The sequence below is a fragment of the Falco cherrug genome, chromosome 3 (genome assembly GCF_023634085.1).
Source record: "Falco cherrug isolate bFalChe1 chromosome 3, bFalChe1.pri, whole genome shotgun sequence".
Classification (NCBI taxonomy): Eukaryota; Metazoa; Chordata; class Aves; order Falconiformes; family Falconidae; genus Falco; species Falco cherrug.
In genome coordinates this window covers 73,256,285-73,283,687 of record NC_073699.1, presented here as the reverse complement: position 1 = coordinate 73,283,687, position 27,403 = coordinate 73,256,285, and the positions used below count along the sequence as shown (strand labels likewise).

General features: G+C 38.8%; 1 protein-coding gene across 2 annotated transcripts in view; it reads left to right on the top strand.

Annotated features, from left to right (window-relative positions):
- Positions 1–27,403, top strand: part of GABBR2 (gamma-aminobutyric acid type B receptor subunit 2) — a 487,779-nt gene that overhangs the window by 80,365 nt on the left and 380,011 nt on the right. For both annotated transcript variants that reach the window (XM_055706084.1, XM_055706085.1), the window contains exon 2: positions 22,974–23,111. In XM_055706084.1, coding sequence (XP_055562059.1) covers positions 22,974–23,111 — 138 coding nt within the window. The remainder of the gene's footprint in view (positions 1–22,973; positions 23,112–27,403) is intronic.

The window sequence follows — 27,403 nt, the reverse complement described above, 5'->3', positions numbered from 1 at the left end:
ACAGCAACTACTTAGTTTGGAACAATAATCTGTAGGTGTAACATACAAAAATAATATTTTAATAAGGCCAGGAACTGGGGGTTTGTGTGGAATTTTTATAATTATAGCAATGTGGTCTGATAATGTGAAACTTTTAAGCAGCAGGCTTAGTTTTTAACTTATAACTTATTTTCATTGCTGACTGAATGAAGCAAATGTGATAAACTCTGTAAGGAGATTTCAGTGGTTTCTAATGTACTCCAGCAGAAAATTTTCATCAGAACAACAACAACAAAAAAAATGTGCTCTGGTGTCTTAAGGGCTGCTCCTCTGCTGAATGAAAACATCCATTTATAGAAAGCGGAGCTATTAGGGCTCTTTCCAAATAGAAAAATACATCAGGGAAAGAAATTTATTATCAGAAAGTTTCAGGTGTTGATGTTGTTTTTCCAGCTATATGCAGGCAAAAAGATTTCAAAAATGGAGTATTATAGCAGGGCACAGTCATTCATGTCAGCCTGGTGTAAATGAATGGAGTTTTGCGTGTTCTCAAGCCCTGTTAGGAATGGTCACATCACTGTGTGTGCCCAGGTCTGGTGCCTGCTATAGGGTTTAATAGTTTTGCCTAATTCTATGACTACGTGATGTTAAACATTATCTCCCAGGCACAGAGATACTTCTTAACTGTATCAGCAGTTTTTAATGCCTTTGCTTGCTTGAAAGAGTCTTAATTGCTTTGTATGACATGTATCATTTTTTTGGGAAAGCTATGGTTTTATTGACATAAAAATCATTGCTGTTGTGGACTAATTTTAACTCTGGCAGTGCACCTCCATGTGCCAATGATTGCAGTGGGTTTGCATCTGCTTTTCTCAGGCCTGAAGTTATCACATTACCCCTGCTCCGCCTAACATTCACCTTGTTTCATTTCATATGTGTTATAAGAAAACAGATTGCTTTCCCCAAATTATTAATTCAGGATGAAACTTCAGCTGAACTCAGTTGTTTCCTAAAGTCTTAGGAAATTTAGGCACATGAATAAATGTATGAAAGCTCCAAAGACAGAATTGCTTCTCTGCCAAGTCACTTCCTTGTGATTAAAAGATGCTGTCATTTAATTGAAATAAATTATTGCTTAAAAATCACCACCAAAGACTCAATAAAATGACTTCTAGGATTAGCAGTCTTTTGAAGATGACAATATACCCCTGAATAAAATCCATATTTATTTTATATGTCAAATTAAATGAGACTACTGAAGAGGTTTTGCACTTTGCCCATACTTCATTTTGTTTCCATGGCCTACTTTTGAACTTGAATTAATGTAGTTAGAACCAAGTCCTCTGAAGACAGTGAAATTGCTGTAGCAAATAACTGCTGTAAGGAAGAGGAGAGTCATGCATGTATCTGTAATATTAAAATAATTCCTCATGAAATGGCTTTTACAAAGAGCTATTGAAAACCATAACTTAAAAATTGGGCCACAAAACTTTCAGAAATGCTGCCAGAAAAAGAAATCCCTGTTAGTGTTGGTAGTGTTAGTGGCTACCACCCACTGCCAGTGGGTGTCATGTATGCAGTCATGGATCCAGTCGAAGTTACAGGTTTAATCATCTTTTAGTCAAGCTGAATGTAAGTGGAATTTAAATGTCCTTCTTCACAGTGATAGCTAGGTGTGGTAGGAAGCTAGATGGATGTCTAGTAAAGCCAGCTTATTAGTATATAATAATAATATTTTTATCATATAATTACATATTCTATTAAGTTATCATTATATATTTTATTACTGTTATTATGTGGTTTTATTACAATTGTAAGCTGAAGGCATATGTTGGAAGGCTATGCGTGTTGTGTGAGTGCTGAAACCAAAACACTAGTAGAGGAAGAATGGGAAATCAGCGAGTGAGCAAGAGAAGAGGTGCGAGTATGCCCTTAGTAGATGCAAAGACATGCCCTTTGCTATGAAACAGACTGGGTAGGCAGTCTTGCAGTTATCAAGAGCACGCTGGCAGTGCAGCCAGCCCAGTGAGGGGCTTGCCATTGCAGAAGGAGTGACTTCTTGTGCCTTCCCTGTGCCACCCTCCCCCCGCCTGCTTGCCCTGGTTTCAGGACTAGCTGACTGAACTCGCTGATCAGGGTGGGAGTTGTGGGGGGTCACCTGTGTGCTTCTCTTTTATAGCTTCAGGCTATTCACAGTGGGACTGCATGACTGTCAAAACCAGAAGGCCAGGGCCTCTTGTTCTCGTCCACAGCAAGATGTTAGTTCAGCTTCAGTCCTTGGGATAAGCCATACCCTCAGCTGTGCTAAGGGCATGGGTGGAGAAAGCGCATGTGGATTGCTATAACAACTTAGCTTTCAGCGTTTTTCTGCTCACTGTAACTTCAAGTTTTTCAGTAAGTGTGAAGACTTCTAAACAAGGACTCTAGAATAATAAATTAAATTAAAAAAGCAGCAAACTCTCTACCTTCATATGGGGTAACTTTCACCCTAAACTCCAATATATCTCCCCATGGATGAGTATGGCCATATAGACTGTCCTCAAAGGAGATCTTAGTGACCTGAAGAGCTGCTTCTAGTTTGCCCTTTTGAGGACAGGCTCACGGTGGTTTTATTAAAGGTCCCGTGTTCAGCAATATTCTCCTCGCAAGCTTGAGACACCAAAGTAGCAAAAGGTAGCAGAGCCGTGAAAGCAGGAGCATAGATGATGCCACTTCCCAGGTGTTCGTGATCCAACAGAAGGCAGAGAAGACTGCAGGATCGTTCGTTTCCTGTGGTGGTGCTATCTGGTTCCTTCCCAGCCTGGTCAGGGTGTCCCAGTCCCAGTTCACTCCTTGTGTACCTCCTGTGAGCCACAGAGGTGGCAGAGTGACCTGCTGCAGCTCTGACAGTGAGATTCAGTTTTTTGACTCTATGAGGCTCCTTCTGCTGCTCAATCTGTTCTCACGGCATCTTAAAGACAGCTAAATGGAGTGGTGAGTGACAGTAGTTCACCTCACTCATTCTCTATTCATCACTTAGGTGTCAAGCGCCAGTTCTTGTGTAATTTCCTTTTGCCTTCCCCTTTTTGTTTTACCAGAAAAGATTTTAGCATGGGCTTTGAATAGTAGCAGTAGATTTATTGGTCTGGATGCATCTAATCTTTCTAGTGTTTGTTGACTGTTCATAAACAATGTTGTGCAGCAGTCTGCAGTGGAGTTTTTGGTACCTTGAACAACTGAGAGTGCAGATTTCTGACAAGACAGCATCATGTTTAGCAAGGAGAAACTTAAAATGCAAAGTAAAAGTCTTTACCTCCTGAGCTAAGAATAATTGGTAGTAGAAGTAAAATATTTTCCTCTGTGTGTGTGAATAGGATAACTTTGCCAGTGATTAATCACTACAGTTAACTAAAAATGTTAGGAATTGTAGAAATTCATCTTCTGTTCTGAGCCCAGAAGAATATTTGTTCTAGTGTTTATTGCTGACAATATTGGGTCTAGCAATGAATTATGATCCTATACATAACTTTGTGGAACTTGAATCCACTGTATTAGCAACCAAAGGCTGGATTTTAGCCAATTCACAGTCTATACAGAAATAAAATGCATGGCCTAATGACAAACTACAGGTCAATATGAGAATCAGGAATGCAACAATATCCCTTCCTCTCTTGCAGATAATAACTCAGGCAAAGGACTGCATACACTGCAGTTTAGCAGACTGAGTTTTGATGCTGGGCTTACTGCACTCTTCTGCTGCCCATCTGCTGACTGGCCATACTCTTTACTTGTCCTTTAATTAAAATTTTTAAAGAGCTCAATCTTAAGTTTTTAAGTTGTTCTACCTGCACAAGGTGGGTGATGGGAAGCTGGTTATTCCTGATGGACAAGAAAGTGCTAGTTATTCTTTCTCTCTGATCTTACAATATTTGCTGAACGCTATCGGGGGGGATGGGAAAGAATAGTACAGAAACTATTTACAGCTGCTAAGTTCTCTGCTGAGGTAATTGGTGACAGTCCCAAAGGTCCTTGTATTAAAGCAGCTTTGTACTAGCCTGTGGGTGCAAGGGCTTGTATCCCACTCTCTTCATGGTCAGTGGGCTAGGAGAAAGACAAGGAAGAAGCAAGAGAAGGCATCTAGTGTGAGATACTTCTGGTCTTGAAGCTCCTAAATAATCTTTATGGGTAATTTATCAGTCAAATAAATATTGGTGTGTAATATTAATATACTCTCTTGAATGTAAATGTCATGAGTATTTGGGACTGACATCTCATTCATGTTTATTGGGAAGCAAAAAAAAATCATATTGATAGTACTATATAAAGCATAGGGATAGCATGTGCTGCTTTTCATCTCCTTATACTAAAAAAAAAAAAAATTCAAATGCAAATTTACTTAAAAATACATTTTCCATACTGATACTTCAGTGTGTTGGACCACTTCCTTTCTATTTGAATGCCAACATTTGAGAATGCTAGATCTGAAAAAGCCTTGTGTAAACTACACTGAATAACAGCATACAATAATGAGGCAACATACATGATGTTCTCCCAAGTGAAAATGATACTGAATGCTCAATTAAAAAAAAATAAAAATAAAAATTTGGATGTCTCTTAGCCTTGCCACACTGCTAATTTGGATTTCTATCTTATAAAAGTATTTCATCAGTTCTCAAAAGTCTGTCGCAGAAGTGGTTTCTCAGAGGATGTTTGCTGTGTGTATGTCTGTTGTAGTAGCATGCCCAGCCTCTTGTACTTATTTAGACACCTAAGGCTGTACCCTTGGAGGAGGGATGCCAGTAGTGGGTGGGAATGCAGGACAGAAGTATTGGTAAGGTACCAAGAGTGTTGGGTTAGGTCTCAGCTCAGGATCAAGTATTAGCGGAGCTGGGATACACAGGAGATTGTATGGTACATGGGAAAGCATCTAGAAGAAGCTGTATAGGTAGATAATTCTACCACTCCAACAGGAAAGATTATTATTATGCCTATTTTTAATTGGGCTCTGTAAGTCAGCTTAGCCCTGGGGCAAAAGTATGCAGAAGGGATGAATGAGGAAAGATTTTTCAACAGGGTGTAAAGGAGAAGGATTGGAGTAAAAGTAACAGCGATGTCTCAGGGCAGAAGCGGTGCTAGGGTTATGTAGTACACAGGGAAGAGATGGAAAATCTAGGTGATAGTACATTCTTGCATACACAACTTTCATCTGCGATTCCCCTTCCTATTTTAATCAGATGGTAGGCAACAAAAATAAGTTTTTATTTGATTACCTAAAGGAATTAATTAAAATGAGATCTGTCCTTAAAGGAAAAGGGCTCACGATCACAATTTAGATGAAGAATATTTTAGCGTAGATTCACTCAATGATATTTTTGTCTCGCATGATTGTTTTGGGTTCCCTTACCTTTTCAAATTTTACCATCTCTCTGTTCCCACCCATTTTGCTACCCCAGACTAAATCTTCCCCATACTATTTTACCACCTCCTAGATCTATAGAGTATAGTACTTGCGTGAAAGACAAGATCCTGATGCTGAAACACATGAATTACATTTAAGGTTGTTCTCTTGCAGCTGCAGGCTATGAGCAGCAGTAACTCCGCTGTGAAACAGTGTGCACCCTACAGTTGGGTAGTGACATGATGGGGAGAAAGGGTTTGGTTCCACTGGGTGTAGTGTATGTTGGCAACTTCTGGGGCTGGCTCAAGGAATATTCCTGAGAAAAGTAATGAATATATATTAAGAATGTTTATTCTAAATCGGACCCCACTTTTCCCCGCTGTATACCAAGATCAGTAGACGCCTTCTTTCCAGGAATATAGCCTAGACAATCTGGTGTTTTCTAGGGGAAGTTGTAATTACCTTAAGTCATAGGTACCTTAAATAGTTACAGTATTTCAATGTTTCATTTAAATGATTACAAGGAAAATTACTGTCATTGCTTTCACTGAGCTTTTGCAAACTCTGACTTGCAATGAATTATTCTGGGACCTGAGCAAAAGGTAACACATCCTGTGCTTGTGGGCTAAATATTGTCATATTGCATTTTTCCTCACCTGTTTGACGTCGCTGGGTGAACATGAGATGACTGCGTAAAAAATGAAAGAACATAGATATCACTTGCTTGACTAAATGATGTTTAAAAAAAAGTTTTGAACTAGACAAATTAAAATTCTTCTAATTAGAAAAATTGCAGCAAACCAGTCTGACGTTAGTACATCAGATGAATGCAGCAGATGATACCAATTGTTCAACTATCCATAGCAATTTGTAAATAATGTTCTTTATGCTAGCAAAGAACGCATCACAATGGAAATGTAATTTAAAGAAGCAAAACAAGAACCAAGATTTCAAATAAAATCTAACACGAGAGCCAGAGATCATGCTGTTCTGTTAAAATTATCAATGCCATTCTTTCTCAAGAATTTTATGTATGTTCTTATTGCTGTCTTAAGTAAATGCCAGCCAAAGTAATCTTCAGCTTTCCCAATGCAAAGTGATTCTTATTGGTGGTGGAAGGGTGTGATACAAGCCTTAGCCTAGAAGCCTAGCAGTCTAACTGCACAGCTTCATCCCAAAAATGGGGTGAAGACCCCTTATTTTTCTCCCTCCCCCCAGGTGCTGCTCAAAATTTTGCAGACCTTGTTGCATCAGTGCTGGAATACTGCTGGATTAGCTAGAATTACTGCTGCATTGTAGGCTGCTGCAACTGAACATGGTGTTGTGAGGCTCATTTTGCCTGCCTTTCTTTGCTTCAGCTCTTGTGGCTACTTGCTTTTGAAATGCCACAAATTAATTTTAATTGAAAAGGACCTCTGGGGTTCACCTAGTCTGCCGTCCTGCTCAATGTAGGGCCAATCCTGAAAATACATCAGGTTGCTCAGGACCTTCCAAGGATGGAGAGTTTCCAGGCTCTCTAGTTGACTAGTTCAGTGCTTGATCACTTGGTTTGCCCTTTTCCCTCTTAAATCTAATTAGAATCTGTCTTGCTGCAACTTGAGACTGTGACCTCTTGTTCTTTCATTGGGCATCTATAAGAGGGGGAAACACAGATGGAGTCAGACTCTTCTTAGGGACTAGAAGGCTGCAGTTAGAGACTCTGGTAGCCTTCTCATCCTGAGGCTGGAGGAGCCCAGCTTCCTCAGCTGTTCCTAATGCATCATGTGTTCCATCACCTTTTCAATGGCTCTCCTTGGATTCCCTCTCCTTTATCAATATTTCTTTTGCATCTGGAGGCTTCAAAATGAGCACACAACTTGAAATGCAGCTTTAACAATGATGACTAGAAGGGAATAGTCTCTTCCATCGAAGAGCTCTGCTTTTGCTAATGCAGACCGCAGTTAGCACTCACGCTGCTGACTTGTGTTCAAATTCTTGTTCAGTACAGTCCCCCTTTCCTTTCTCAGTGCTACTTTGTTAGTCCCTGGCCTGAACTGTTGCATAGGGCTATTCTCTCCTGCATGCAAGACTTTGGATTTGCCCTGATGAAATTCATGAGGGTGCTGTCAGCCCATACATTTGGCTTGTCAAGGCCCCACTGAAGGGCAGCCCAGCCCTCCAGTGTACAAATATAACGGCTTGGCTGAGCTTATGTAAATGAGTTATGAGCAAAGCACTTCAGTTTGCTGTTCCAACAACTTCCCTGAAGGGGAAGGCTGTGTCTTTCGCAGTCCTGGCAGGGTGAAGTCTTGGCCCCTGCCCTTTCCTGCTTGGCTTCACAGTTTGTGGGGTTGCTTTGATGTTCCCTTTAGCTCATTCAGCTTTTGCCTTTAGGTACTTTCTGAGGGGTTCCTAAATCATTACTGTAACTTACTGAATTCCAAGCTAATATTCTCTGCTTTGCTACCTTCTTACAGAATTAATGACATCAAAAGAGAGGCTTATGTTTGCACATCACCAAACCCTTTCTTCAGGGATCAATGGCATCAAGGTGTTACTGCATTTAGATTCAAGTCTAAAGAGTTAGTCTGACAAGCCCTTGCTGGCAGGGGTTGGAATCTGCATAAAAGGAGAGTCAGCTAGCTTTGACCTTTGTGTTCAGAGCATTAGCTAGTGTTTAGAGCTTCATGTTTATGTCTCTTCTCACCTCGAGGTAGTTCAGTCCTGCCACTCAGAAGAGGTTTTTTATCTGCCAGGCCCAAGGTGGTCTGGACAAAGTGCGCTTCTGCTTTACTGCTAAAGGTGTCCTGAAATTACTCAGAGTAATGTTTCTAATTTATCTCAAATAGATGTTCAGATAGAAAAAAGGTTATCTTCTATTCAGGTCCTTGATGGCTGGTTTTGTGGTTTATATTAAAAGGAAGCAAAATCATTCCACACAAAATAAACATTTTTCAATAAGCAGAAGAAATATCTTTTTGAAGACATTACTCAATTGTAAATATTCTCTTAAAGTTTGAAGTCCCAGAGTAAGTAATGTTAATAGGAGTGCTCACAGAAATGGTAAGGTTTTAAAATGGGGCTTAGTGGCAAATGGCAGGCAATTACATTATAACAGATTAAAGCCGTGCCAATACCACTTCTGTTTTATTATTTCTAAGTAGAAAGCAGTGCTGTCTGCATTCTTTTGCACAATCTGGCACAATATGTGTGTCATTTGATGCAGATACCTTATAAAAATGTGATTTCTTGGGGAAAAAACGGTTGTCTATGCTGAACTAATACTTCATATCAGATTAACTTACACAGGTCTTTCGTAAGACAACCGTGTTGTTTTACGCACTTTTTGATTAAATGGCCTTTAGAATCATAACATTGTACTTGCTGGACCCTAAATATTTCTGATTAAGAACGTATCCAATATTTGCTGAAGGTGGGAAAATACAGGAACTAATGCTGCTAAATGCTTTTTGAAAAGGCTAAACTAGGATGTTAAATGACGTTGCAAGGTGTGTGTGCAAATTCACTAACAGTGATAAACAAAGGATTGCATTAGAAGACAAATTATTTCTGCTCAGTGAGGAATATGGGGGTGACTGGTATAAGTTGCTCATAATACACCTGGTGGAGTTAATGCACAAACAAGTTGAAAACCCACCTAAATGACTCTAAACAGTCTCTTAAATTGTCAGGAGACAAGTTAAAAGAAGAACTAGTACTTTGTTAGCTATGATCTATCTCTGTTTTCCATATGTTGTGGTATAGAGCAGAAGTACACAGCACTCAGAAGGTGATTATCAGTACTCTGTGTACCAAATAGTAAGTACTGAATAGCCTTTTTTAGGTTGATTTGAATGTTAAAATACAAACGAGACATAATTTTTTCTGAGTAACACTGCAAATAACTTTTATAGTAGTCTAATTTTTTAAAAAAGTGTTTTCTATTGTGATCTTAAATAATTATGTTTTTATTTGTCTTTAATATTTATGGTTGAACTGTTCATGAATAAAGTAAAGACATAGAAGTGATTACGTGATGAAGAAAGCAGTGGGCAAATTTTCTGTTTTCCTTCCCTCAGCAGAGTTTTGTTATCATGGTGAATTTAAAGCATGAGGAGTTCTGAAATCTGGAGGTGTAGTTGTTTTGTCATATCTGCATCTAACTTGATATCTGTTGAAGAGCTTAAAGCAGTGAATAAGTGTGGTTAGGGGAAACATATGACGTGCTGCCTTCCCCCCCCCCCCCAGACACATGTTTGCATGCTAACACACCATATGCCACCCAAATCCATGTTAATATTGTGCATTTTATGATTAATACATACCTTTGCTTGTCTCTCTTCTTCTTTGGTGTGGGTATAAGTCTCCTATCTTCCAACTCCTATAGTAGCTTAAACTACATTTTGAGCATACTGGATGCTGGTGCTCACTCGGTCATCAGTTTTCATCTAGCAGTCTAAGTAGAAGGCATTGAGAGAATCTGTCTGTGCATGTTCTGCTGGATTTACTGTTGCTAGGGAATACAGTTTTCTGTGTGCCAGAGGAAGGGGCTGTTCCATGGGCTCATAAACTGGCACCTGAGATGTTATTTATCACCATGTGCTTCTTAGCTCAACAAGTTGACTTGTGCTTCCAAGTCCGTTTGCCACAGAGATTAGTGGGGTGCGTTTTTTTTTCTATTTACTTGCTGGTTTCCTTTTTTTTTTTTTTTAGGATTAGTACGTAGAAGTCTGCTGGTAAGCTCCTGGTCATGAAGCTGAGATATGGGGTGTTTGAAAAGAGAATCGCCTTTTGACTACTGTATTGTCATTCACCCTTAAAACATAACAGTCAAATAAGTGCTGCAGGAAGGTCTGTGGCAACCAGCGGTGCTGTTGTCCTCCTCTCTCTGTCCCTACCCCTGCATGCAAACACTGATACACACATGTACATATACATCCTGTTGTGCCAAAGTGGAAAAGATGGTGTTGACTCTTCTTACTCACTTCAGTGTGAGGTCAGCAGGCTTATATTTGAACAGCTATAAATATGGGCTGTAGTTTGTCAGCTTGCTTTATCTGAAGTGGGAACCACTCACGTAGACTCTTCTCACTGGGCTGTGGAAGGGTAGTAGCCAGGTGATGGTTTCTGACCACAGCCGAAGTGGAAAACATTTTCCTTGGTGCTACTGTGCCATCTGGTCTACGGCGCTGGAGTGTGTCTGCTCCTGTATTTTCTCAACACCTTGGACTCTTGATAAAGGCTTGTTAGCATCCATTCTTGCTGCTGGTTTTGAAATTGGTGCTGTGCCTCCCTCCTGCACCAACACTTTCCACAGCTGTCAATTCTTACGCAGTTTCACGTAACCAACCGAAAACCTGTTTAGCTCTGTTTTACTGCACCACTACTTTGTACCAGAAGACTTAACAAAGTAACCTCTTTTCTACCCTTGAGGCACTCTGAGTTTTGTATTTAGGTAAAGACATTTGAAATCTATTCAGGTATTCAGAGCACTGGTTCATTTTGAGAATGGTTTCCTTGGGCAGGGTCATTGTCAATGTAATATTTCACCTGGTCAGGATTTGCAGATTTTGCTTCAAATTGTTGCCTAAAAAATAACCAAGAAAATTTCAACTCATTCACACCATTTATTCTACCTTTATGCTGTCATAGTAAGAAATAAAATTGATCTAGAACTGTACAGAGTGCATTTTTTTCACTTGACAGTGTAGTGTCAGGCGTGCTTGACAAAATGATTAAAATAATCCTATTACTGTTTTATACCATGTCAACCTGTTAGGATTTTGGGTGAAGGTCAGTACTTATTTGGCAAAGGAACGTCAAGAATTTGCTCAGTTCCTTGTGCAATCTTAAAGCAGTTTAGCTCTGCTGGAGTACATAGTGTAACAAACAGGAAGCAGTATGTCTCAAGGAGCTTGATATTTGCACGGTGGGGTTCTTTGTTTGTTTGTTTGTTTGTTTTTTAAATCTGTGGGCAAGTTGGGACTGAATCTGGCAAAATCATGGAGATTTTTAAGGCAGGGAGGTCTCCGTAGACAGATGGAAAAACTGATCTGTTTGTCTATCCAGGTACTAAACTAGACTGAGAATTTTCTGCTATGATGGTTCAGTGAAGACTGTAGTCGTTTAGAGTTTAGTAGAGTTTAATTGAGCCATTACGCAAGTCAAAAAAGTCAATTTATACAGCCATGAATATTACTCAGGCACATGAGCTTTGCCTACAGGGTAGCAGTGCCTAGCAGAGTGTTATGTGCCAAACTAACGGCAACAGTGATGTGCTAAATAAAAGCACGGTGTGAAGGTAATTGGGCAAATGATAGAGGATTGGGTGGTTTGGAACTCCTTCATGGTGTGTCAGTGAGATTTCTATAGAGTTTGGTAATACACAACCAGCAGGAATTACTAGTTCAGTGAGACACGTCTGAGGGAGTTTGTGTTGGGATTTTATTATGAAGGAGAATAGCATGCACAGAGACAAAGCTCTCTCTTGGGCTGCAGCTCTTACAGTTCACCTTGGGTGGCGAATAGGCAAGGAGTTGATCAGACAGGTTTGTCATGACTGTGTCAAAAGCATGTACTACATTTAGCAAACTAAACTAGGTAACTAAGGAAGAGAATTAGGGTGACCTAATCGGGGTGAGATGGACAAGCTAGTGGGTCTTAGCTTATGGTATGGAAACTGCAAACAATCCAGAGTTGCACTGAATGTATTTGCTTTAAAAATTCTGGGAGGTTGATCTGGGGCTGACTGCATGTTTGATCTATGCCCTCTGTGGGCATTTCACCTGCATACAGCCCAGCTCTATTTCACTTTTATTCCACATGTCCTATTTTTTCTGGAGCATAAGGAGGCAACCCCCAAGGGTTGATACGTCAAGGTGAGTAATACCCTGCTCTTGGCAAGCTTAATTAAGATTCTCTGTAGGTGCTCCAAGGGGGTTTTGGTTGTTCTGCTTGCAGAAATCCCATACTACGCTGTTGAATGTGAGTGGTGAGGATTTATTTGGCAGTCTGCTAGCCTGTCTTGATCTTGCAAAGGAATAGCTCTTGTTAACGGGGTTGCAATTTGCAGCATGGAAGCAATAGCTTTAAAGCCAGAGAAATTTAGTGTCTATGTGTGAATGTGAAAGGACCACAAGTCAAACAGATCCATCATTCCATGTTTTTGAAGTAGTTCCTAATCTCTACTAGTTTCCAGGACTGTAAAACCCAACTAGATCAAGGTGAATCTTAAATAGGGAAAACCCAAATTAAGTTGGGCAAATTATTAAATAAAAGTCTTGAAGAAATGCCTGCAATAACCCCGCCTGTGGTGTTCATGAAGTTTGAATCCTTTCAAAATGTATTTCCATTCCAATATCTCCCTGTACTTTCAGGGCTGCTCCTTTTCTTTCCTTTGCCTCTGAGGCTCAACTTTGAGTCTGCTCCTTGTTCCAGCTAAGCCTATGACACCTCAGGTTTGTGTTAGTCTGCTGGTTCCCTTTCAGAGTCTCTGCTGCTTCTGCCTTCCTGCCCCTTTCCGCACCCAGGACATGCTTGTGTGTGTGGGAGGTGAGGAGTGCACCATTTTCGCACAACGATGTCACACATGGTGATACCATTTGTCACAGTGGGTTTGAACGAGGAGCACATTCAGTTTCTCGGGTGCTGCAGATCACTTTACTGCATTTTAAAAAAAAAAAATTTTAAAAATCCCTCTTTTCCAAAACATTCCCAGTAAATTGTTTGGACTGTGTCATTCTCCTGTGAATAACAGAATTTATTCTGACAGTTTGCACTGCATGAAATATGGTGGCCAGTGGGATCAGGAGAGAGTCCGAGTGCTGTAGGCATTGCAGGCATTTTCCACCTACTGGAGAAATCCGCTGTCAGGCACCACTAGGGCAAGGCCAAGTCACAATGGCAAATTATTGTAGTCTGGTGCTGTGTTAACTTAAGCCAAATTAAAACATAGCATGAATTCCATTTGGCTTTTATGTGCTAACTTAAATGGTGGCTTATCCAAATGATCACACGTTATTCCTTCTTAAAAAAAAAAAAAAATTAGCTTAGCAGAGTTGTAGTCAGTATAGACAAAGTTCAACTCTTACATCACAGTAAGATTTTAATTAAAAATCATAGATCCATGATGAAGACTATTATACCAGATTTTCTTGACCTTTGGGTCAAGAAATTTATTTTTGCTATTCTTAATTCATTAAGCCCTTTTTAAACTCTTACTTTGTCAGTTGTATTGTTCTTCTGACCTGTGCCTGTGTTTCCAGTATTCTTGTTTGAGAATTAAGATTTAAAAAGAAAAAAAAAATCAAACAATGTTGATTAAGAAAAAAATATGCTGGGAGCTGCTTGTACCACTTAGCACTCTTCATGAAGAACATAAATCTGTAAAGGAAAAGAGTCTAATCTTATTTTCCGAAAATACCAGATGCTTTCTGACCTCTTATTAAAATTGAAATATATTCTCAGAATGCCACAGACATCCTTGTGATAGCTTAAGAGAACTTCTCGTGTTTTCCAGGAACGTGACTTTCAGAAGCTATAAGAACAATTCTGAAGTGCCTCAGACATCTGTGCCTTTTGTCATCCCCAGTCAATGTTTATTTGGAAACTTCTGTGGTTGTGTGCACTGGGAGACAGGCCCTGTTGCTGTGTGACCAAGGCACATATGGGAGATTTTATTTCAACATGATGCTCTTAGCCAGAAAGATACTGAAGAGCTCTTTTTCCATATCTTCTCACACTCGGAACATGTCTTATTTTAATTTCATGTCGAAAAAGAAAGGTTTTTTTGTTGTTGTGTGTGGTTTTGGGGTTGTTTTTTGTTGTTGGTTGTTTGGTTTTTTACCCTTATGAAATCAGATTCTTTTTCAGGACCAAGTAGGTCATGGGGAAGAAAGAATTCATATAGTACACTTCCCCCACAACTGATTCTTGATTTGCTGAGGGCTAAGTGATTTTTCAAAATATTATTGCACTCCTATCTTTGTTTCAGTTGCAGTTTATTACTCAAGAGTCAGATGCCAGGCATACTATGATGTATATTGCTGTTATTTCAAAAGTTTTTGCGCTAGTGCACTTGCATTTTCTTCCATCTACATGAACTTCCTGATTGTTATTTATAAATCTGGATTTTCTCCTTCTATATTCTCCTCTCTTATTTCAGTCCTTTTATTTGCTGCAAAGAGCACAGCTGCAGTTAAAAGGAATTTCACATTTTCAGTACACAAAAATTTTCAGTGTACTGAAAAGAAGCAAGTCAACAGTTCAGAGATGGTGATCCTTCCCTGCATTAGGTGATTTTTCTTTCTCCCAAAATGACCTGAGGGCAAAAAAAAAAAAATAATCCTCCTATTAAAACCAAGTACATAGTCAACGGTAGACATAAGAAAAGGAGAACACTGGTAAAACTTGACTTTTTAAAGGCAGTTTCAGAAAATGTATTTTAATAAACATAGAATGAAGTACTTTTGTATTAAGTTTTGATTTATGATTTTGATTTTTGATCATGCTGAATGTCATCTCCTTTGCAGCGCTCATACTCTAGATCTGGAAAAGAAACCCAAATATCATATTTCAATGACGCATCTTTTCACTTCTGTGACTTCTTCCCTATATTCTAAAAAGCACAGGGAATGGCATGAAAGGAAATCTGACCAAAATAGTCCAACATATGAAAACATAGGCTATTTATGGTAGTGTAATAATAAATGGTAATGAATGAAGGGAAGAAAAGGAAAGACGAGGCAAGTACAAAATTGAACAACTGACATTAGTGACTCTGTGTTGAGGCTGCCAAAATTATCTCTCTTAGCTCTTCATTTTGTACTTCAGCTGCAACCAGCAAATGCCTTGTCAATCTACTACAGCACATGTCTTTATTTCAAAATGAGAGGCAACAAAATAGTAAGTAGTTTGCAACAATAAATTTAAGTGATAATGATCTTGGGGCTCAAGCTTCTGAAACAATTAGCACCTTATAAGGTTACTTAAATGCAAAACCAAAACTGATTTCCTAGGGGACTTTTAAAAAGCCTTTTGATGTAAATAAAGGACAGAGATATTTTCCTCATTTGTTGTATTTTTTTTTTTTTTTGTTAGAAGTCATTGTAATGTTGAGCTTCTTTGGTAAAAATTGGAAAAGCTGGAGAAAACTGAGCTAGCTTATTCTCAACAACAGGACATGTCATTTGTTTCCTAAATGTCTTTGAATATATTATTTTCCTATGCTATTCCTCTGGACTTTTAAGCTTTTCTATAGTTCCTCTTATTTCCATGAAATGTAACAGCAATGGAGCAGTATAGATTATGTAGGGAGGAAGAAGTAGTGAGCAAGGCATTGGTCTCCCTGTTAATACTGTGTGTACCAAAGTATATGATAAGTGAGCACTGGAATGTCATAGAAAACAATACAGTACTAAATTTTGCTTTTTACAGATTTGTGCTATAAAATTGAATGTGAATGTCCACATGCAGCTTTAAGGATACTCAGAAAAATGTCTAATTGAAGATGACGTGTTGTGTGTGTGTGAACATTGATCCATTTTAATCGATGGTGCTAATTAGAAAACATCTGTAAAACTGTGTTGTGTAATATTGATGTGGAAGTCAGAGTTAAATGAAATGGACTGTATGTTATGGGTGAGCAAATACAGTGTGGATGTTATAAAATCCCCTCTGGCCCGGGAATATTTGAATCAACACCAATTTGACTCTGGTTAGATGATGGGTCCAGTTGCAGAATAATCTAGCAGAACTCAGTAACTTATACTGTGGGATCTGACTGATTGCTATTGTTGCACAATAGGACCTCTCTAAGGTCCAAATGTTAGCTTTCTCTTAGTGATTCAGAATGAGATGTTAATGTTTTGAATTCATGTTCATCATCTTACAGGTGTCCTGGCTAATGTTACCTGAATTAAGAATTCCATTGCTGTGCAGCCCTAGAACAGCTCCTGCCTTTGATTAGTGGTACAGCCAGGAAAAAGGATATGGTGGATCCTATCTAAAATTACTTAGGTGTGGGATCCTCCCCAGACTACAGGGGGATATCTGCTCCACCGTGGTCCTACATGAGCTGCAGGGGGACAACTTGTATCACCATGGTCTTTACCATGTGCTGCAGGGGAATCCCTGCTCCAGTGCTTGGAGAACCTCCTCCCCCTCCTTCTTCACCGACTTTGGTGTCTGCAGGGCTGTTTCTCTTACATTTTTTTCCCCTGTTCCTCTTTCACAGCTGCTGTCAGTGGTTTTTTACCCTTTCTTAAATGTGTTATCATGGATTTGCCATCAGCGTCGCTGATGGGCTCAACTTTGGGCATTGGTGGGTCCATTTTGGAGCTGTCTGGAGCTGGCTCTGACTGGAGCTGGCTCTGACAGACTTGGTGGCAGCTCCTGGTGTCTTTTCACAGAAGCCACCCCTGCAGCTCCCCTGCTACCAAAACCTTGCCACGTAAACTCAATACATCAGCATTATTGAAAGGGAGTCACCTTCCTATCACAAATACACAAAGTGCTTCTTTTGATGGTCTTCTGAACTTCTGTCTGTGTAACAGTTACAGATAGGAAAGGCTGCAACTTTCTTTGCAAAAGACCTCAACTTCCAAGCTGAATGCAAGTTTACTGTGAAAAGAGGAAGTCAATTTGATCTCTGCTATTACTGCATATTTAATTGTCATGGAAACTTAGAGTCAGTTTTTTATTACACAGGATTTATCTATTTGCTACACTTCAACTCCATTTGATATTGGAGTTCTTAAATTGGAATCATCCAGTGTAAATGTTATATACTTGGAGAACTAGTAACAAGATGGAAAACGTAAGTCAGATAAAAAAAAAATTGGGGGAAAAAATGGAGAAAGTATATGTACTTCTCTTATAAGGAGAAACAGGAAGGTTTTGTTTGTCTTGCTGTGTGGACTTAGTTTTCTTTTTCTTCATTCGCTATTTGGGAACTATGTGGAGAAAGAAGCTGAGTCTTCACAAGGTTTTTAGACGGCTTCTCAGGAAGGTGGCACCTGAGGCAGAATGTAGGCTGTTAAATTGGATGCCAAGCACCAGTACTTTAGTGGTAGCACTCTGAACTATTCCCTGTGCAGCAGGCAGGATCAGAAGTTGCTAGGTAAATCGTCAGTGTGCCAAGAGGTGTCAAGGTGAGCGGTTTGATTTACTGGAAATGTTTCACTGAATAGATTAAGTCCTGCTCTGCTGTGTCCACTCCTGATCCAAAATGAAATCTGATTGCTAGTGGTTAAAAGGTGATAGATAAATAATATACAGAAGAGCCTGCAGTTAACTTCAGTTCTAAGATACAGAAGTCTGGTGTAGTTGTTGGACGGGGTTTTTGCATTATTTTTTTTTTTTTCAGACCAGACTTGGTGCAAGTACTCTGTGTTGTCCTGGAACAATCTGATTGCCAGGACAGGCCAAGCTTCTAATCCTGCATCCCCAGAACAGTATCCTAGATGCCAAAGATCTGTGATTCAGGAGTTTCCTGAGAAAAATCACTGTCTCTCTAAGACGTTTTGATCTGTGAACTCGTTCAATTTATTTTCATGTATTTGTGAGCTTTTTAACATTCATAACATCCCTGGCAAGACGTTTCACTACTTCACTTACACCTACTTTGCACAGTGTGAAGAAGTTTAGAACAAATGAAAGGAAGTGCTTTTTCTTTCAGTGGATAATTACATTGTCACCAGATGTTATGGTTGCCAAAGTGGTGGTTCCAAGAGCAGTTGAACAAAGTCACGGAAAGAAAATCCATTTACAGCAGTTAAATGCAAGAATATAATTTCTGGCTTTGAAAGTACTGATACTTGAAAACAGAGAGGGTAACTCGGGAAAAGCATGCCCTGCCTATAAACCCAGGCAGAGGATGTTAACCTGATTGACCTTTGTTGTAGCTTAGAGCAGTTGTCCATATGTTCTTCACTTAATTGCCTGTATTGCTTGATGACTTTGAACAAGTGAATGAAAATCAAATGAAAACCATTTTTGGCATTCCTCATCTCTTAGCTCCTTTCAAGCTGATAGTCTAATGCACAGTCGGTTCCTGAGCAAGATTTTGCAGAGGATAGGAATAAGGCTTTGTACCTCTGTCCCCTCTGTTCAAGGAAGTCTCATCGTATATTTATGAGCGCTTGCTTCTCTTTCCAATGATATTGACTGCAGAGTGTTGCTGAAAGCTCTCATATCACTTGAAAAAGTTTGATATTTCATTATGCAGATGACAGCTGTTGGCTATTCCCTGTCATCATAAAGGATCTCTAACCTCAGTAGTCACTAGCTCAATAGATACCAAAATTGTTCCTCAGGTTTATTTTTATTCGGACAAGTAGATTTGTGCCAGAATATAGCTAACTGAGCAACAGCTGCACATAGCTATCCAACAGCTAGAAATTTAAATATAATCATGCATCTGACCAGTGCATTGGTTCCCAATAGTTCTCGTTGCTACACGATTCTAACGAGATCAGTTAAATTACAAGTATCTGCTCTTCTGCTAGCCCTGTAATTGTTTGAACCTGTCAATGTTATAGGAGTCAGCAAAGCTTTATGTATCAGACCCATATGAATTTCCATCCTGTGCACTAATGATTTGCAGTGTTATGCCTGTGGATGTGAGGGTTTGAGTGTGTGCCCCGGTATCTGTCTGCCAGACAGCTTTCCTGGCAGTCAGCAACCCTCACGAGTCAGTTCTGCTGCTTCTCCTGACTTCAGTGATGTGTGTCCTTCACATCGGACATCCTTTCTCGGGGCTGCAGAGGGCCTTTGGATACAGCGGAGAAGGTCTCACTTGTGCATTGTGCTGCCGTGCTGTTCTCTCCAGAAAGGCTTCTTGTCCTTGTGCATCCCTTACACTTCAGGCAGTGCTTCTTCCCTGTGCATTCAGATCCTTTTCTCTGTGGAGGAGGATAGTTTTTATCTGGCAGCCTCTCCTCTGAAGAGGATTCAGTAAGTTTAACACTTCAGTCCCCAAACTCATTCAACTCCTCTCCTATGCAGCAGTTCATCTGGCTATTTTTCTTAATAAGTGGTTCTGTTTCCATGGTAATGGAAACTATGCCTTTGTCTGGTGTCAGCTGTGATATTAATCCATCTTTGTTGCACTGAGAGGTAGTGCCCTTCAGACCTTTGCTTGGTGATTTTTCTGGTATTTCTCTTTATGAATTGTCCATATAATCTGTGTCAAATCAATGTGTTAAGGTACCTATTAATGAAATAATTACATTAAACGTATGTTTGCTATTTTATATGTGGCCTATTACTGGCTTTTGGCCGAGACTAAGCACAGCAATTAACATGTTTGGGGTGAACAGTTCTCAGCCCCTTTCTCTGAAGAAAATTGTAGCATCTTCCAAACGACATGTATTTGGAATTCCAGTTACAGTAAACCTACATATCTCCAATGAAAGGTATTGCAGCCATCCTCTGTGCTCCAATGTGTGGTCGAGATCAACAGCACAGTGTGGATGTCTGTTTTTATATACAAGTTGAAAGTGAGCTGGCTGCGGTTTGGCTCAGCAAAACAGAGATGTTGATGACAATTTAGGTGAGAGAGCAAAACTAGCTTGCAAAAGCAGTGTTGGCTCCTTTGGGTGGTATTTTTTATCATTTAAGTTTGTGGCTTTTTATGAGGGATTCTTTCCCCTTCACTGCTGTTAGTCATGCTCCAATTAATAAGCCAGTCAGCTTCTTGTCAGCCACATGTGGCCAGGGCTTCCTAGCCTCTGCTTTTTAACGTGGATTTTGGCTTTTGGATTTTAACTAGGTCTTTTGTTGTAATGGAATTAGATTGCTGCATGGTGTTGGTTCTGGACCTAGTTGTAGTCACTTGGCATCAACAATTCAGGAACTCGTTTGGTGGTTACGTGGTGGGAATTTCAGTGGTGTTTGTGCTTGTTGTCTTTCAACAGCATTGCCCGCTTTCAGGGTTATGTTTGTAGAGTTTGGCAATAGATCATGATCAGCAATGGTGGCCTTCTGGAATCTCTGGAAAAGTTAAGCTGTTAAAAGGGCTCCAGGAGCTCACTAAGCGTATGTTCCTCAGACTAGAGGCAGGAGGAAACCTTTTCTAACTGCTCACCTGTCTGGCTTCGTAGGGTTATTGTTTTTATCTGAATGTTTATTTTTTATTGCTTGTGACAGACTGTTCTGTTGCTTGCTGGGAGGAATGTTATACACGGGGTATGTTATGAAATGTGACATTAAACAAATGTGAAAGTCTGCTTTCTCCCATCTTTCTCGCTTTTCCTTTTATTTCTGTCCAGTTGTGGCCAGCCACAGTATTAAGTTCTCTATCTCTGAGCCCTACTTTGGACTATTTTGGCAGTTTTGCTAAAGGAGCAGGTTGAGTACTGTAATTATTTGTGGTGGCGTACAAGAGAGAGGGACTAGTCGGGAAGAAAGTATGAAGATGAAAGCATGGTAGGCTTTTAACTGAAACACATTGAAGAGGGATCCACATGTTATTGTACATGCTTCGGATTGATCTGTAATGTATCTTGGCAGTGTGAACTCTTTACTTTGAGAGAGGTGAATAAAGCTTTTGGCATGCCTCCCCAAGAGAATCACTGTGTGATTGAAAAAGGGTAGTTGTGCAAGTATCTTCATAAACATGAGAAGATCAAATAAGAAAAAAAACCTTTATCATAATAGCAATTCTGGACCTCCCAGCAAATTGACCTACTAGGATCTGTTACTGCGTAAGTTACTTTACTGCAGTGAGAAACAATTTGTACGCAAATAATAGTTAAAAATGCATCAGTATTTTGTGATGTAATGGTGAATTTTAGTATGAATTTTACTTAAGATAACAGACTGTAGGTCTTATCATTTAGACTGCCGAATTTTTTCTCCATAACTTTTTATGTATTTAGCTCTTCATGGGCTACAGCTTCTGACTGTTCTTTTGCTATCAGCATCCTCCTTATTTCATATATGACAGGTATCACTGACTAACAGTTTAAGAAGAATACATTTAAAACGTCACATCTTGCAAAAAAAATAAAAAAATCTGGTTTTAGGCTGGTATGAAAACCAGTTCAACAATCTTTTTTTTTTCTGTAGCTTCAAATGGTAAGGTGGATGAGGGCAAAGACTTGGCTAAATGTCATTTAAGTTCAGATACTTAAAGCTCTAGTGTCCTTGGCTGGTTATCAAAGTAAAAAAGTAGCTGAGCCTTCTAGTTGCGCTTGGAATAAACTGGTCTTTAACTAGGGGGTGGAGGAGTAAGTATGGAGGATGCTGCTTGTTCCAGTAATCACAACCTTAATTCCTTTACAATGTGAGCTTGCCACCAATCTGTCAGACTGACAAGGGAGCCTTTGCTGTACTGAATGTTTTGAGGGTTTTTTTTTCTGTAAGAAGGAAAATGTTGTGCTATATTATGCAATTTCAAAACAGTCTATGTAGTGAAAATCTGTATCTGTTTGAATAAGTGGGAGCAGTAATTCTATTCTTGCAGATAGAATGCAAATAGAATAATTTTTCTTTTAGCATATTAATTCAATAAGGAGATTAATAGAAGCTTGCAAACTTCTTAGTCAAAATCTTTATTCTCTCCAGAGAATGCAAGACAATTACTACTTGGATGCTGATAGTAAATGAACTGTTTTATTGAATTCTCATAATGAAATATTGGAGGCTGGTGTATGATAGTTTTTATAAAGACTATATTTGAGGAAGACTTTGTAGAGGAGGCAAAAGAGGGCAGAATATTTTGTTTTAAAAAGAGAGATAAAGAAGTGATTGCTGGTGGAGCAGTGGCAGCTACTGTTATAGCCTTTTGGCACTCCTGACTTACAGTGTGGTTTAGAATCAAATTCTTAACTTCAGGTACATAAGCTCAGGAATTAAGCTATGACTACTTAAGTTATTATGAATGATTGATTCTACTTTATTCAAGGATTGATATATCTTTTGCAATACTGACTAGCATCACCCTCTGTTTCTCAATTTTCAATCCTGATCTTGATTTATGCTAAAATTATTTACACCTGAAATGATGACAATTAATTCTTAGTCTTTTTAGAGAATTATATATATATATATATATATATATATATATAAAGACTGTTATTTAGAAGGATAACACAAAGTCTATCTACTATATATTTTTGCACAGAATACTGAGGTTGGACCTTAAGGAGAGGTCGCTTAGGAGTCTTCATTAGAGACAGAACTTTCTTTACAGAGACCATCAGTAGTGTCAAACTTTCCTCCAACTGTGGAAGTCCTGCTGACATCTGGTGTTACATTCCAAATTTTACTTTGGGAAATTGTAGCTTTGAATGTAGAAAAAGTTGCAGTCAATCATTTTTTGTTTGGGCTTTTTTATTTTTTGTCAGATGTTGGTATCAAAATTCTGATCTTGCAGCTTTGGCTTGGAAGGAAGACATAGGGGTTTTGAACAATGTAAGGAGGGCTTTTCCTGTCCTTTTACTATAGCACATTAGAGGTTCAGAACAGTGTGCTCCAGTTTTTCATATTTAGGTTTCAGAATGTTGTATATTGTACAGTTCTTACATCATGCAACCTCTGAAATTTTTCCTGCCCAGTAGTTTATTTCTTAGCTAATTATGTTACTTGTGACATTGAATATTGCCTCTTTTTTTTTTTTTTTTTTTTTTTTCCCCAGTGTGACAATGCAAAAGGACTCAAAGCCTTCTATGATGCAATAAAATACGGACCTAATCATCTGATGGTTTTTGGTGGTGTATGTGCAACAGTTACTTCTATCATTGCTGAATCTCTGAAGGGATGGAACTTGGTTCAGGTAAGGCATCAAATGGAATATGTTCAAATGCTGACTATCTTGTATCTGTGTGTCTTTTTAAAATTTAAAAGTTAGTATTTGATGCTTTTCAAGCTTAACATTTTGCGTAATTAGTATATTGCAGTTTTGAAGATCAGTGAAGTTATATGTAAAGAAGAGCAGTTAATTCTATATAGTACTAAATTTTAAGGCTTGGCGTTATGCTCAAAACACTTGTGAATATGGGCAGCAGTCATGCATTAAAACATTGATTAAATAAAATCAACTTAATATATCTCAAAAAGCAACCTAAATGAGATGAAGTTTGGTCATGGTAGGCAAGCATATCTAGGACATATCCAACGTTAGTGGAAACAACTTGTAAGGCCTTAAATTATGGTACAGTGTGGTCTTAGTCTTTACTCAGTCAAAATGCAATAATTCCTATTAACTTTAAAAGTGTTGGAAGTGCACAAATTGTAAGTAGTAACTGGGTATGTATCTCAGTATTTGACTCACAAAGTACATTTATTCCCAGCTGTTGTTCTTTCTGACTTTATTAAAGGTCAAGTTTGTGGAAAGGTTCCCTCTGCTGAGGAATCAGAATTTATTAATACTAATCTTTAAAATGCAGATAACAGCATGATTTTCTTCATTTCTTCAATCATCTGTCCAGTGATGATCTTTGGCTTGATAGCTGTTCATGCAAGGTAGCCAGCCAGTTCTGCTTTTCAGATGTGGAAATGGCCTGGCTTCCTACTCTATATTCATGTTGCCCAAAGATAAGTTTGTGTCATTTTTATTAAAATAAACCAAATATTTTATGGCAAAATAATAGTATATGACAATTACCTGAGGTTTTGGTTACAGGCAGACTCCTCTTTTCCACCTGGAATACTCACTGAGATTAGAGCAGAATGAACAAATGAGGCGTAATTAAGGTTGTGAAGAAGATGATGATCAGAGTACAAATGGGAAAATCTTAGGAGGATAATTAAAGTGGCTTGTTAAATGTATTTGCAATGCTTGTCATATCAGATCTTTTTTTCTTATGCTTCAGGATTTTTTTCTAATGTGGAAAACATCAGTTCTACTGTGGAAACAGAATAATAGTGTATCTCTGGGGAGTACAGAGAAAGCAACAGAAAGCTTGAAACTATCATTTAGTGCTATTTCTTAAAAATGGCCTAATCCATGGGCTATAATGAAGTATATGGCTGGAGCTCTGGATTTTTTGGGAATCTGTCACATGGAACTTCCAGATGATGTAGGGTGTTTTAAGGAGTTGAATTTTGTTATGCTAAACCCTTTTCATTTGAAGTCAAGTTCTGCTTGCTAAAGTCTGAAAATCAATTTATTAATGAAGTTGCTTAGTCAATAAAGAAGGGCAATTAGAAAGCTTCTGTTTGCTTTTAAATGCCTGAATTTGTCAATATATGTGCGAACTTATACAATGATATGAAGCATTGATACCAGACAGCACCTATTTCTTTGTCTTTAACCTCTACAGCTGTGACTAAGTCTTAAACATTATTAATGATATCAGTACATCAAGGGATTCTTTGCTGCTTGGGCTTAGTATCCTGCAGGCACTAGGTAAATTGTCACACGGCGTAACTCCACTTTGTGTCAGGTTGACTGTTGATTGACTGCATGATGGAAGAACACAAACAACAGTGTGGCTGGGAAGCGTGGTAAGGCTTGGTGGATGGTATAGCAGCAAGGGAAACAGTCTAAATGCAGTTTGTGAAAGTGTTATGTCATTCGGTGACAGCAATATGTGTATCTGGAAATCAGCAGACAGCATGTATAAGTTAGTGGGGAAGCGGAGTACAAAGCCTTCTACGCCTCAGGATCCGCTGTCATAAGCATCTTTGATTAAATGCATAACTTGAATAGAGGGAATAGATCGAAATCTGTAGTTCTCAGAAGTGGAGCAATAATACTCGGTCTGATAAAATACAAGACTGTCTTACCTCAAAACTTGAAACTTCACCTCAAGGAATCCCAGCAAAATCACAAATAGTTACATGAATTTGTGATGATGACGAAGTCATTTTATGTTGCAGTCAAGAAAAGGGAAAACAGCATAGAGACAAACAGTAACCTGACATTGTATTATTGAATAGAGGATTTGCAATTGGATGTCTGACTCCATCACTTTGTCCCTGTGCAGGCAGTCACAAAAAGAAATATCTTAACCCTAGCAGGAACATTTGATTTGATTTACACAGTTGTCATGTGGTTGAGCAAAGTGATTGCTGTCTTCTGTATATAAGAAATGCAGAATTATACTGATGGTACCAGGAGGAATAGGGAAGAAAAGAAGAGTAACAGAACATAACAACTGAAAAATTACTTTCCTTGGCAAATACAGTATGAGGCTGGCTACCTGCAAAACTTTTCTGAAAGCCCTTTAGCCCTGAATTCCAAGTTTCTGGGTGACTCCTTTCCTTCTGTTCAGGGGAATTTTTCTTTTCTACCATTCTCTGCAGTAAAAAGTATCCAAAAGCAAAGAACTAAACAAACGGCAAAGAATACAAATGTGCTGGAAATTATCATGTTCCATTTGCTACTTAGGCAACATTATAATAGTGACGAGAGGGGGGAAAGAAGAAAAAAAAAATTTGCAAAGTAGCTTCATTCTTGCCTTAATGTATGCTGTTGATAATATACTGTCTTTTTGACTTAACTGGTTCATTCAGGTCACTGATGGCCTGCAACAGTGTGAGATATAGAAGACTATCAGAGGCTGGGAAGAGTCTCGCTCTGAAGGTGACTTGCCTTATTTCTGTACCATATCTAAACAGAAGGTTCCTTTCCTCCCCCATCTTGACAAATTTTGATTTACTTATGATCAGGAACAGAAAGGGAGATTCTGTTCTCAACTGGCTGCCTTTAACTGCCGGCTGATTTAATTATCTCTTACTGTAAAAAAAATTTAAAAAATTAAAAAAATAAAATGATTCTTTTAATGGACCGTTTTGTATCTGTGGAGAGAGCAAGTTGTTTTAGTCTGCAAACACTTACGTCATCCTTAAGGACTTTCACTGAGGTATGCTGGGTGACACAACCTGCAAATTGTTTTCTGAACACACATTCATAGTAGGACAGATGCAGACACCTGTTCCTTAGCTGCTCAAATGAAAATCTTCCCTGTGAGTAATCTCCATGAGCCGGCAGTCCTTGCTTCGTTGACAGTATGAGCATGGGCTGGAGGCTGCACGTGTGGCTTTGATCTCCGGTCTGTGGTGTGGAATCTGTTTGAACCTTTGCCATTTTGGTTAAAATCTGCCAATAATATTCCGTGCATCTGACAGTGGGTCATAAAGGCATGAAGGTATAATACTGGGCAGTTGCTGTGCTGTAAGGGGGATATTTCAATGTCAAATTATTCTGGATTCATCTTATCCCCATTCTCTTTGAATGTGTGTTAAAGGCAATTAAAGTGAAGAAGAACCATTAATAATATCTACAATATATTGCAAAAGACCAGTTGTATGTTTTTATTTTGTACAGTGAAGCATTCCTGCTAGTAACCAGTTAGTGCAGAACAGAGATGTTTTGCAGTTCAGTTTATCTTCTATTTCAGGATATCCATAAACAGTTTATCTCTCCATTTGAATATTTTACAGTGGCAAAAGCATGTAATTGTATAGATTTCTGTTTCTGTTATTTTCCATTGTCATCTCACGCGTTTCCTAATTGCCATGTTAATATATGCATTTAACCAAGATGAAGATTTTGACCAAACTGGTCATCTCTCTTCATTTGTCAAACTCTTTGGGAGACTTGCCTTTTTCTTTCTTTGTGCTGTTTACATTCTCTTAGAGCCTGCTTCATTTACTATTTTCTTTAACTCTGGAAATAAGCCTCTACTAGAAACAAAATGTAAATATTAGTGCTTCCTTGGAATATCCTCTGTTTCTACATAGTTAATGTAATGTAATCTCATAACTGCTGGCTTTTAGACAAGTAACTGCTACAGGTGATCCAGTGATTAGATCATAATGACATTCAACGTAGAAATCTTGTTTTGGATTCAGCATCTCATGTTGGAAAGTTTTCTAAGAAAATTATAGGTACCCTAATCATGATGTATTACTTTGTGGGCATATTAATGTAGGGCAAGTTCATGTGTTGGAAAGGAGTGTTAGGAAGAGAATATTGCTTTAGTTCTCTAGCTCATTTAGTTGAGTATTAAAGAGCCTACCCTGGAATTTGTTTTATTTTCCTAGAGACCCACAGGTATTCAACATCCCATCTCTGAATTACCAGAAAGACTGCTGCTGTTGAAGGCATTCAGTGATGTT